This window comes from Heterodontus francisci, chromosome 7 (assembly GCF_036365525.1).
Source record: "Heterodontus francisci isolate sHetFra1 chromosome 7, sHetFra1.hap1, whole genome shotgun sequence".
NCBI lineage: Eukaryota > Metazoa > Chordata > Chondrichthyes > Heterodontiformes > Heterodontidae > Heterodontus > Heterodontus francisci.
The window spans coordinates 51,005,031-51,018,647 of NC_090377.1; the positions used below are offsets into that span (position 1 = coordinate 51,005,031).

At 39.9% G+C, this 13,617-nt stretch overlaps 1 protein-coding gene across 1 annotated transcript in view; it reads left to right on the forward strand.

Moving 5' to 3' along the window:
- The first annotated feature begins 660 nt into the window (after positions 1-660).
- heg1 (heart development protein with EGF-like domains 1) overlaps positions 661-13,617 on the forward strand; it is a 108,163-nt gene continuing 95,206 nt past the window's right edge. The window contains 2 exon segments of the mRNA XM_068035169.1: positions 661-870; positions 872-1,209. Of these exon segments, the coding sequence (XP_067891270.1) occupies positions 701-870; positions 872-1,209 (508 nt within the window). The 5' untranslated portion in view covers positions 661-700.

Below are 13,617 nucleotides of genomic sequence, written 5' to 3' on the forward strand. Positions count from 1 at the left end.
TACTACAAGTAGCCTTTCTGTAATAATTACTCAGCATTTGCTGCAGTTTATCCCCAACAGCAACTGCTTTATAAAGAAGCTGAAGTCACATGTAAAAACACTGAATATGTTGCAGTATGCAATAAAACAAAAGCAAAATCTTGCATGTGCTGGAACTTGCATTGTTCAAGGTTGGGACAATTACACCGTTTTAAAACCAACATGTTGGATATCAGATGGCTCCGGTGGTTTTATACTCACTGGTCCGTTTATATTTAAAACATTTTAAACTTAAATATTGAAAAGCTATTTGATGTGGGTCGAATTTGATTTCAAATTCCTGTAGTTCAAAGGAACCAGGTGAACCAATGTGAATACATATAGAGATGATACAGATTTCAGATCTGCTGGGATTTTCTTGAGTTCACAAGTATCTGGTTCATGCCCAGAAAGACACCCGTGCTTATTTCTCAAGAGAGAAAACTCACATTAGTTCCCAGGATGGAAATAAAGTGTCCCTTTCTGTACAGGAAAGAAAATTACACCTTCACCCTGTTGAGGTATACTTTTAGCTTACTTGTGGTTTCTTAAGTGAATTTTGAGATGTTAGCATTGCCGTGGCTTCAACTGGAAATCAACACCGACCCCTAGGAGGAGTCAGTCAGTCAGTCAAAATCGGCCAGCCTGTCTCTCTCTATTACAGTCACTCAGATGTAGCCGGATGAGTTTTGGTTCAAGATGGATTTTTACCCTGGATTACATCTACAGTGGAGCTGCTGAACTAGGTGGAGAATGCGGGACCGACTCTGTAAATACAAATAAGCTCAAGATCGACTGTTTTCCACGAAAGGATTTGCTTCCAAGGCATTTTATCCGTGTGTGTGTGTGTTTGACATACGAAATCCAGATCCCCGAAGCGATCAGGCATCATCATGGCAACGTGCGCTTTGATTTACCCCATCAGCAGCCTAATGCTGCTCCTGCTGCTGCTCTTCAAACCTCTGTACGTCGGATCGTACGCCCCTTATATAGACCGGTCTGGTTTTACAGACTCTACCGACTTGCCAGTGAATTCTACCGCTGAAAGCACAAGCTGGGAGGAGGTGAGCGTTCCGGAAGACTCGCAGCCTGGCTGGAGGACTCACAGCCCCGGTGCGGACTCGCTCTCCAGTTCAGGCTTGGGCTTGGGCTCAGATGATTGGCGACAGTCACCTCCTCAGCCCAGTGGTGGTAAGTTAACCGATGTAGACAGTTCTCTCTCCACTGCAGCTGCATTTCCCGTCTCCTGTATACTTCCCAAGCCCTGAACACCGCAACTTGCAGCAGCTGCACGTGTTTTTAGCAAAAAGTAACTTTTGTTTAGAAACTCCCTCGCCCTACTTCAGCTGTTGTACGTTTCTCAACTCCTCAGGCGACGAGATGGAAATCAGCTGTTTTTAATGTTAACCTTGATGTAGTCTATGGATTATGCCTATGTATTGTTCCTATTTTGCTCACAAGTGATAAAGTTGTAGGCAAAGCCCGCCAACAGTTTGCGATGTGAGAATATAATGTTCCTGGTCAAAATATTAAAAGTCCCGAAGGCTTTCCGTACCAACACACATATATACAGACGGAGGATATCTCTCATCAATCGGGAGCGTTGTGGTTAGTTCACCAGTGAAACACCCAGCGATGATAGAGTTTTAGTTAAATCCCCGAAAGAAATTCAAAAATATAAATTTAAAAATATTTGTAGTGATTTTATGCCAATCATGTTTCAGTTTGTGACAAGCAACAGATCTACTACTGGAAAATACTAAAAGTTTTAAATCTTGGCTACAGATGATTTTGTTAGATTTATATTCTTTATGATGTCCCGGGTTGACGATTGGCCTCGTTTGTCACTACATTTATTCTGACGACGCAAATTAAAAAATACATCTTTACGAGTTTTTATGAGTAAGACAGGTATTTTAGTTAACTGTCATCGTTTAAGGAATTTCCTTTCAAACAAAAGCATGTGAAATGAAAAGAGCCGTAGATCAGAAACAGAAGCTGAAGATGACGGCACTGAGCAGGTCAGGTTATGTGGAGGAAACAAACATGACCTTTCATGTGTAGACCCTTCAATCAGAACTGCTCTCTTCTCAGATGCTGCTGATGTGCCGAGCATTTCCAGCATTTTCTGCTTCTAGCTCAGATTTCCAACATATGTAGTTAAAAAAAATAATAATTTGGCGGTACATCCCTCTTAGATTGTCGTATGTTCTTTTATGCATGCAAATGAACTTTGAGTTATACTATTTCTGAGGTCAGTACAATTACAAATCATTCGTGTAAAATAAACTCCTTAAGCAATGGTTATTGTGGAGTTGTGTGTAGGCAGATGAGTATAGCGTGGATGGTTATGTTTAGTCACTTTTAACATAGCATAAACTTGTACCATACTCTTTAAGTCAATATTTTCATTTGAACAAAATATATGTATTATAGGCTCTCCTGATGGATCTTTTGACAAAATCAGCATCTAACCGAGCTGTGGTTTCCACTCCTGATCCAGTGAGCCCCGTAGGAATGTGTATTTGTGAATATCTGGTGAAGAATGGATTGGACTCAGCTGTGATGCTCCCTTCTTTCTAATAACCTACCAATGCTCACTGTCCAAGGTCACACATGAAACATGGCCCTTTGAGCAAGCTCTTGGGGGCAACTTATGCCGTTGCACCCAAACCTCAGCATGTGAGTACCTTTAGGGGAAAAGATGCTTATTATAAACAAAGTAATTGTTTCAACAGTGTGAAGAATGCCACAACTGACAATCTAGTGGTTCGCAGACAGACTGCATTGGTGATCTCACAACAGAACAATTACGTTAAAAGATTCTTTCCTCTGATTTTTGCAGCATTTAAAAACAGAAATATATATGCAGCTTGGGTTGAAAGCTGTGTTTTTAGAATTGCTGACTAGGGATCCTGACATCAAGCATCTGAAAAGGGTAGACAACACATAACTCCTCAGAGAAGCCCAACAGCAGCACAAAAACAGCCCAAAAAATAAAGAACTTGCACTTATATAATGCTTTCCATGTCTTCAGGACATCCCAAAGCATTTTGCAACCAATGAATTGGTTTTGACGTATGGTCGCTGTTGTTATATAACTAAACATGGTAACCAATTTGTACACAGCAAGATCTCATAAACATCATTGGCCAGTTAATCAAGTTTGATAGTGTTAGTTGATGAATAAATGTTGGTCAAGAAACTATTCTTCTTCAAATATTATGAGAGTTTTTATATGTCCACCTGCACTGTCCAAATGGACTTTAATATCCGATGCAAAATACAATTAATGCAGGGCTCTTCTCAGTGCTGCACTGAAGTCTAGATTATGTTTTCAAGCCCTGGAGTTGTAACAACACCACTATAAGCATGGAAAGAGGCCAACTATTTCTCTGAAAATCTTTAAGGGAAAATTGATGAACCTTCCAATTTGTCACATTGGGGTCTCCTTAGTATACCTATACCACATTTGACTGCCAACACAAGAAAGATATCACGGGCTTGGTTAACTTCTCTGCAAGGGGCAGATTATTCCCATCCAACAGCTGGCAGAAGAAAAATCACCTCATCTAGCAAAACAGATACTGTTACCCACAAATTAAACATTTCCTCCAGGATTTGGCCGATTTCCAACAGCTCAAGTGTAAGCCAAAGCCCTGGAAATATACCACCATTCCCTGTCAGACACCTATCTCTACATACTTTGCACCATCTCAATCTCCAAGTGAAAAGAGAATACACAAAGTCGGAAAGGCTTTGCAAATGAGATCTCGATTGCCAAGTAACTGAGGAGGAATGGAGAGATATGAGAAGCAGACCCTCAGAGCTACTACATGCAGCAGACGGGGAAGAGCCTTCTCAGGATAATACTATGAGTTTAGTGCTGTTACAGTCAGGTTTGAGAGAGAACTGAAACCCCAATTCTTTTCCGTTTACTCCCCATAATCAGTGTGTTTTTGACAAGGAGGGTGTGTGTGTTTCTTAACTCCCGAGTCAATGGCCAATTTTAATAACTAGTAGAATGCTTTTTGTGGGTTTAAATAAAGAGGATTATTGTTATTCACACGTTCAACCCGAAAGTCCAACACTACATCACTCATTCAGCACTCACAGACACTCAAGAAGGAAAACCGTTAAAAGGATAATGCACTTTCACAAATTGCAAACAAAGGAATATTTCATAAGTCGCGTGATTTGGCTTGTCTTGGGGAAAAGGCATGCATTGCAAGTCTGGTGAAGAAGCCATTTTCACTCCTGATATGTAGTTAGGTGGATTTGATAGCCAGAGTTGTATATCAAAGTCATTACAGGATTCTCTCAAAGAGGTGGATTTTCAGCAGGTCACGAAGTTAGTTGCTTGTAATCTCATTAACAGGAGGTTGACTTCTTGTTCTAGTGGACTTGAAAAGGAACAGGCTTGGAGACCTTAAGATGTTACAGCCTCCAGTTCTTTTAAGGCATGATGGTACTGCTTTGTCTGCTTACTGCTTTTTCTACAGTTTGTATTTTAAAGATCTTTAAAAGGAGACCAACATGGCTGCCTCACCGTGACTTCTTTTCCAAATATGGTAGGTTGATTAGCCCCATCCTAGTTTATTGTCGTAAGATATTCATCCTGAGGAGGCTTAAGACAATCACCTTCTTTGTTTCAGGTGAAAACCATTCAATTCAGGAATGTCTCCTGATGATTTTAGGATGGGCATCGATGAGATCTCTTAGTCTAGAAGGTATCCTTTTCTCTTTTCGAGACAGTGAGTCAGTTTTTAAATACACAGATCAGCTGACCTTCAGTGGCCATCTTTGCAGCCCATGCCAGCTTTTAACGTCCATTGTGGTTCATTTAAAATTAAAGGAAAATTCTGTTCCAGAAGATTCTTTGCTGGATACAGTCCATGTTTAAAGTTATGAATGGAACATGCATTTACTGGGCCTGATAAGTGCACACACAGGTACTTCTGCCTATTGGAACGGCACCAAAAGGTTGTCATATTTTGCTTCCACCCCTCAAATTAACCATATCGAGGAGCAGTTTGGGCGGAGACAGACAGTATGACAGACCTGCCAATTCCTGCAGACCTGGACATATGTTGATTGGGGCTATCCACTGAAGAGGGAGCTACCCTTACAACCGCAATGTTAGCACAACTGTCTTACAGGAAGACCTAGCAGTCGAACTGGCTCTTATGCCACAGATACTTCACCAATGTTTGTTGTGTGGAGAGTTGTATTTCTGGATTGGCTAATGTATGGACTCCGCCTAGAGCTCTAGGAGTACCAGCTGCTCTGCAGCTCTTTGCTGGAACCCAGATCACTCCAAGTAATAATGGGCCAACCCAAAATTTAGTGGCCCCCTCTAGAAGCCCCGCAAAGGTCATTGACACAACTTGCCATGACCCCTCTCTATATGACCCTTAACTCAGCCCAGAGACCAATGCCAGAGGAACCTTATCCCCAAACAGGATGTCTTCCACCTATCATTGTGACCTCTCTGAGAAAGAATGGCAATTTAGTATTGAATTATAGAAAATTTGACCATTAGGAACAAAAGTGAAATTTCTCTGAACGATCAGAGAAAGAAGTCTGAACTGAACTGACGATCCATCAATGAAAGGACAATGTGCTAACACTCACACAATCCAGTATTTCTATTTATGGTTTGGATTTTGAAGATAAGATTAAGGCATTTTTTTTTGTGGCCAGGAATAGGGTTAGATAGGGAGAACTCTACTCACCTCGAATGCTTTAATTAATTATTAAGGAAAGACTCGTGTTTCTATTTTTCGAAGTTCAAATGAATGCTGGTCTCCAGATGTGAAGGACAGTGAGAGAGTGTAATGGTTAAGGCTGCAGTGCACTGGGCCCACCTTACGTGTTTCCTTAATTCAGTGGCTAGGTATATATTGCTAAGATAATTCTTCAGGTTATACGGACAGTTGCATGTAATTGTGAAGCCAGTATTATACAGTACTTAAGACTATGATGGACATATCATTTATATTGTGACCTATTTAATTAAATTTGAACCTGTATCAGGCAATGTCTACAAAGACCACCTGAGGTCAATTCCAAAGTTCGTCATCATAAACATGTTTAACTGCAACACTAAAGATTGGAAAATTTTAAGACATATGTTTCCCAGCAGTCAGGTTCAAATGGTAACGGAAATATCTCACAAAGCTGAGAAAAGCCAAAGAGGCAGACACTAGTCTCCTTTACCATTATTTTAATGCTTCTCATAGTTGTTGAATTCTTAGTTACTATTGTAATACAATGCCTACTCCCTTATATGTTGCCTTTGAGAGCCAGAAGAAAACTATGTTTTAGCTCAGTGAATGTTCCACAGTGGATTTCTTATATGTTTTATGAATTATGGAACCATAAATGAAGCATGTTATATCAAACAGTACTGTACCGAGCAAGTTATTGAGCTGCAGGGAAACTCATATGTAGTTATACTTTTGATCATTAACGGTTTAATACTGCATCCTTATCCTGTGGGGTGATGTTACAAAACATTTAATATAATAAGAGTTTTAATGTTATTGCATCAGTTGCAAATATGGGAAGTAAAATCAAAGCTTTAATTCCCAAGCATCCATGAATCTTCCATGGCAGAGTAAATTATCTGTATTCTGCACAATTACCACTCTAAGTGTTACCAAGTGCATTCTCACCTCTGAGTTAGAAGGTTGTGAGTTCAAGTCTCACTCCAGTGACCTGTGTACATAATCTAGGCTGAAAGCTCAGTGGAGCGCTTGAGAAATAAACAAATAAATTCCCTAGCTGTCCTTTCAGGTGGGCATAAAAGAACCCATTCGCACTCTTTGAAGAAGAGTAAGGCACTTCTCCCCACTGTCCTGGCCCAACTTTATCCTATTATATTGTTGCTCCAAATTTGCTGCCACATTTCCTATAATACAACAGAAACTACACTACAAAAGTACTTCATTGGAAGCAAAGCACTTTGTGACTGAGGGCATGAAATGCAATTATTTTTTCTTTACAATTCTGGATTATTGTATATGGTGCAGAAACAACAAATACAAATAATAATTTGAAGCTTTCACTATTAATGCTGATTTTTCTGTTTCAAAGTTTCGCTTTCTGGCCCACATTAAACTCCAGCTGACCTTATATTCACTTCCTGTGGCCCAAAGAGAGTGTCTCCTGGTACCAAACGCAGACCTGCACTATGGTGCCTGCAGCTTTATAAAAACAAGATTCTTCACAGATTAGTACTGCTTCCACATTGTTGCATCAGCATTAGGAGTTGTAAAATATGTTCAATAAGCTATTTTACTGTTTTCCTTCATGAGAGATTTATAAATAATAAAACATGAGTACCATGTGGAACTGATTCTCCTGAGAGCAAGTGTGAACTGATCGATCCAATCTTCCCCTATGGAAGGGTCCACGTTGCAACAAGATGCATTAGATCCTAGGTAACCTGATGGTTTTTAGGCAGTTGACTTTTACATTATATATTTTAACAAAAGAATAACAGAACATCTAGGAATTAAATTGTATGGTGCAGAACTGCCCAATTGCTTCAAAGAAGTACTTCAGTAATTAATTCTCTTGAAGTTGTTGTAATTCCTGAGAAATTAGGTCTAAACATGTACACTTCTGCCTTTTGAAACAATGAACTATCATTAGTCGTTACCCATGCAGGCACTGGCAGCTTTGTTCCACTGACTAATTGAAGGAGGAAGTATTGAGGCGGGAGGGAGTTGTAACATCAGTTTTTCTCCATTGTGTGAAATTATATGTGAACACTGATACTTTACAGATGGCAGTGCAAGCTATTGCTTTTGCAGACAGCTGACTGCAGTGTGGACTAATGGGTGGGTTAGCTGCTGTATTAATCACTCGATCTTTTAGTTAGATCTGTAGGGAATGACTTGTTATAATGTGTCCATCCACTTGACTAGATGCTTGTCCTAAAAAAAACAAAAAACGGATTTCATTAGAAGCTCCTGGATGGATTATGTTGTCACATAGAAAACTTGCTACTTAAGTTATAACTTTTCACCAGGCGGTACATTTTCACTTGTTGCTAAATGTTGCTGTCCTGTTCCAGCATGTGATGGGGGAGATATCAGGCAGCAAGTTTTGAATTTTATATAAAGAATTGCATTCTGATTAATTAATTTACAATTATAGATTTTTAATCTTAAGATAATATGTGTCAATTTATGTGAGGCTGGTCATGGCAATACCTTGAATCAAATATTCAGGATTATAACAGCAGAGGACATTCCGGGGATATTCTTATCAATTGACTGGAAATAATAGAATCATAGAAACTTACAGCACAAATTCAGCCTATTGCACTTTGCTGGCTCTTTTAAAGAGCAATTGTGCTTAGCCCTACATCCCTGCTTTTTGTCCATCATCCAGTAAGTTGCTCATCCTCAAATACCTGTCCAATGCCCTTTTAAAATTTTATGGAATCAACTTCCACCACCTTTTCAGGTGGAGTGTTCCAGATCCTGACAATTTTCTGAATGAAAATATTTCTCCTCATCTCCCCTCTAGATGTTTAACGGTGATTTTGAATCTATGACCTTTAGTTATTGACCCACTCAGCAATGGGAATTGTTTCTCTCTATCCACTCCACCAATACCACTCATCATCTTGAAAATCTCTATTAGGTCACCTGTTAATCTTCTCTGTTCCAAGCAGAACAGTCCTAACATTTCAAACCTCGCCTCATAGCTGAAGTCCTTCATCCCTGGTAACATCCTGGTGTAGCTCCTCTGCATCCTCCCTAAGGCCTTTACATCTTTCCTGAGTTCTGAGCACAATACTCCAGCTGAGGTCTAACCAGTGATTTATAAAGTTCTAGCATTATCTCTTTGCTTTTATAAACCCAAGTAACCCATATGCTTTTTTAACCACCTTATCAACTTTACGTGCCATGTTTAAGGACTTGTGTATGTGGACACGAAGGTCTCTCTGCTCTCTCAAAATCCTGAAATTTGTAGTGTACTATCTTTCCACATTAGTCCCCCCAAACTCCCAAAGGGCATCAATTTACACTTTTCCACCTTGAACTCCACCTTCCATGTGTCTGCCCATTTCAGCATCCCGTCTATGTCATTTTGAAGTCTGTAACTTTTCTCATCACTATCTACTACTTTGCTAAGTTTCGGACCATCTGCCAACTTTATAATGCCACTCTTTACACCTGAGTCCAGGTTGATTATAAAATTTGCAAAGAGTAATGCACCCAAAACTGACCCTTGGGGAACACCATTGCAAACATCTCCCAGTCTGAAAAACGATCATTCCGCTACCACCCTTTCCTTCCAGTCACTGAACCAATTTTGTACCATACCACCATTTTCCTCTTAATTCCATGAACTTCCATCCTTTTAATAAACCTCCTGGTCGGGATTTTGTTGAGCTCCCGATGTCGGACTCTGTGGCGGGGGTGGGGAGGGGGGTGGTTATGGGGTTCAACTGTGCAGGTCTGGCAGCCCTTTAAAAATGACACCAGTGCCTGCGCAGAGGCAGGTGACGTCGTTCATGGCATCGCAGAACCCGCCCGCGCCACCTGATTGGGGGGGGGGGGAGCGGACTGCCCTACATATTCAAATGAGCTGCAGTACGCTAGATCGTGGCGGTGTGTGGCCGTGGAGTGCAGGCCGCCATTTTATTTGTCCTCCGTTGCTGCCAGAGGCGGGGTAATAAAATTCAGCCCCCTGTGTGGCACTTTACCAAATACCTTCCAAAAGTCCATACATACAATTTCTACTGCACTACCTTGATCAATCTTCTCTGTTACTTCATCAAAGAATTCAATCTTTAGATACGATTTGCCTTTAACAATTCCATGCTGGCGCTCCTTGATTAACCCATCCTTTTCTAAATACATTTTGTCCCTGATAATGGTTTCCAATAACTTCCCCATCACTGATGTTATGCTGACTGACCTGTAGCTTCCTCGTTTATTTCTCTCCCCCTACTTGAATAGTGCTATAACATTAGCAACCCTTCAGTCCTATGGCAGTATTCCTATATCCAATGAGGACTGAAAGATTGTGATCAATGCCTCTGCTATTACTACCTTTGCTTCTTTCAACAACCTAGGATGCATTCCATCTGGACCAGGTGATTTTCCAAATTTCAGTAATGCTAATCTTTTTAGGATGCCTTCACCATCTATTTACTATCATGGCAATAACTTCCCTCCTCTTTTTAGTGTAACCTTCATCATCCATTTCCTTTTTGAAGCCTAATGCAAAGTACTCATCTAATACTTTAGCCATGCCTTCTGCCTTTGCATTTCCCTTTGGGTCCTCAACAGGCCCTACTTTTTCCCTAGCTACCCCCTTACACTTTATATGTTTATAAAATGTTTTAGGGTTCACTGTACTGTTGCTTGTTAATCTTTTCTCATAACCTTTCCTTCCCTCCCATATTAACTTTTTCAATTCCCTCCTGTACTTTCCATAATCTTCCTGGTTATGAACAGACTGTTGTTGCTGGCATTTGTCAAAAGCCTCCTTTTTCTGTTTCATTTTAACTTTTATTTCCTTTATCATCCAGAATGCATTGGTTTTAGATGCTCTAGTTTTTTCCTTCAAAGGAATGTGCCTAGTTTAAATCTGATACATCTCTTTCCTGAATGCCACCCGTTGTTCCATTACCACCTTTCCATGCAATCGCCTTTTCCAATCCACATGTTCTTAGTTCCTTCTTAAATCATTAAAGTTAGCTCTTCCCCAGTTGAGCATTTTTACTTTTGATATTTTCTGGTATCTTTCCATAATTACTTTAAACAGAATCATATTTGGTTGCTGTTAGCTAGATGATCTCCTACTGTAACCACTCCACTTGCCCTACTTCATTTCCTAGAGCCAGATCCAACATTGCTTCCTTCCTTGTTGGACTGGAGTTATATTGATCAAGAAAATTCTCCTGTACACATTTCAGAAATTCCTATCCTTTCGTACCTTTAGCACTATGTTTGTCCCGGTCTTTTTAGGTTAATTAAAGTCTCCTAATATTACTACTCTAATTGAAAAAGTACCGCATAACAGACTGTTAACTAAAGTTGAAATTCATGGAATTGAAGGTAAATTATGAACCTGGTTAGGAAATTGGCTGAGTGGCAGGAGACAGAAAGCAGGGATAATGGGCAGGTACTCTAATTGGCAGGACGGGGCTAGTGGTGTCTTGCAAAGATCTGTGTTGGAGCCTCAGTATTCACTGCATTAATTGATGATTTAGATGATGAAATAGAAAGCCATGCATCCAAATTTGCCGAGGGCACAAAGATAGGTGACATTGTAAACAGTATAGATGGAAACATAAAATTACAAAGAGATATTGATGAATTAAGTGAATGGGCAAATCTGTGAGAAATGGATTTCAATGTAGGCAAACATGAGTTCATCCACTTTGGACCTAAAAAGGATAGAACAGAACACTTCCTAAATGGGGAAAAGCGAGAAACAGTGGCGGTCCAGGTATATAGATCATTAAAATATCATGAACAGGCACAGAAAATAATCAAAAAGGCTAATGGAATTATGGTCTTTATATCTAGAGGGCTAGAATACAAGGGGGTAGAAGTCATGCTTCAGCTATACAAAGCCCTGGTTAAATCACACCTGAGCTACTGTGAGCAGTTCTGGGCACCACACCTTATGAAGAATATATATAGGAAGGATATATATAGGAAGGAGGGTTTGCAGTGTAGATTTACCACAATGATACCTGGACTCTAAAGGTTAAATTACGAGGAGATATTACACAAACGGGTTGTATTTTCTGGAATTTATGAGGTTAAGGGGTGATTTAATTGAAGTTTTCAAGACATTAAGGGAAACAGATAGGGTAGGTAGAGGGAAACTATTTGTTCTGGCTGGGGAGTCCAGAACTAAAGGGCACAATTTAAAAATTAGAACAAGACCTTTCAGGAGTGAAATTAGATTAGATTAGAGATACAGCACTGAAACAGGCCCTTCGGCCCACCGAGTCTGTGCCGAACATCAGCCACCCATTTTATACTAATCCTATATTCCTACCAAACATCCCCACCTGTCCCTATATTTCCCTACCACCTACCTATACTAGTGACAATTTATAATGGCCAATTTACCTGTCAATCTGCAAGTCTTTTGGCTTGTGGGAGGAAACCGGAGCACCCGGAGAAAACCCACGCAGACACAGGGAGAACTTGCAAACTCCACACAGGCAGTACCCGGAATCGAACCCGGGTCCCTGGAGCTGTGAGGCTGCAGTGCTAACCACTGCGCCACTGTGCCGCCCATTAGGAAACCCTTCTGCCCACAAAGGGTGCTAGAAATTTGCACCTCTCTTCTGCAAACGACAATTGATGCTAGATTAATTGTAATTTTAAATTGGAAATTGAGAGATTTTTATTAACCAAAGGTATTAAGTAATGGGATATGGGGCAAAGGTGGGGTATATGGAGTTAGGTCACAGGTCCTGTTTCTAAGTTCCTACATTACATCACTTTGAAATTTGCTGACAAATTTGTACATTTATCGCCTTTTCACTGTTTGCAGCTCTATAAAAACTCCCCATCAGTTCCTCAACTCAAGCCAATTGATTCAGTCCTAGAACCATCTATATATCCCTCCTACTTAGAACTGTCACATAATTCTTTATCAATATTGCTAAACCCCTCCACTTTTTTCTTCTGTTATCATTCCTGAATTATTGGTAATCAGGAATATTAAGAGCCCATTTCTGGCCTTGTTTGAGTCATGTCTCTGTTAATGCAACCACATCATAAACCTATGTAGAAATTTGTGCCTGCAGGTGATAACTTTATTAGTTATGCTATGGACATTGACATACACGTAATTGAATACCTCCTTTGTCACTCTTCCCTCAATCTGGTCCTGACAATTTTGGCGATATTTCTGATTTTACTGCTGTTTATATCCCTCTATACTTTGATCCAATTTCTGATCCCTTCTGCTATTTTCTGATTTCCTCCCCCCACCCTAGCAAATTTGTTAAAATCCTCCTACTAACAATACCATATGTTATAGCCATAACTAAATCATGTGAAATCAAAGACTGAGTTTTCTGCGCATTTCAAAAAAAGTTAGAAAGAAACCAAACAATATATTATTTTATTTTAAACATATACTAAAGTAACAAAATAACCTAAAATAAATCTTTGTCTCTCATCCACAGCCTCTCATTCCTCTACCTCTTTCTCCTTTGTTCATTGAAGGAAGGTTGCCTGTTTTATTGTAGCTGATTGCATATGTTGTTGATTTGTTGACTGTTACGACCAGGTGAGAAAGGTGTCTAGGGGTCCCTTTCAGCCTTCACCTGGTCTTACTGTAACAGGATTTAATTTTAAACACACTGTGTTTTGAGCTCCACCTTGGTGAATCCTTGTTCACCGCTTTCCATTTATAAGGCAAAGAAATGATCACAAACAGACTTTCCTAGGTTTAAAGAAGAAAAGTGAAATTTATTAAAACTTAAACTTAAACTCTAATTCGGTTAACACCTACGGATACACGATGCGCCCCACGCTAGCAGGCAGACGCGATATGTACATGTAAATAGAGACAGAAAAGAGCAGAAGAAAAGATAAA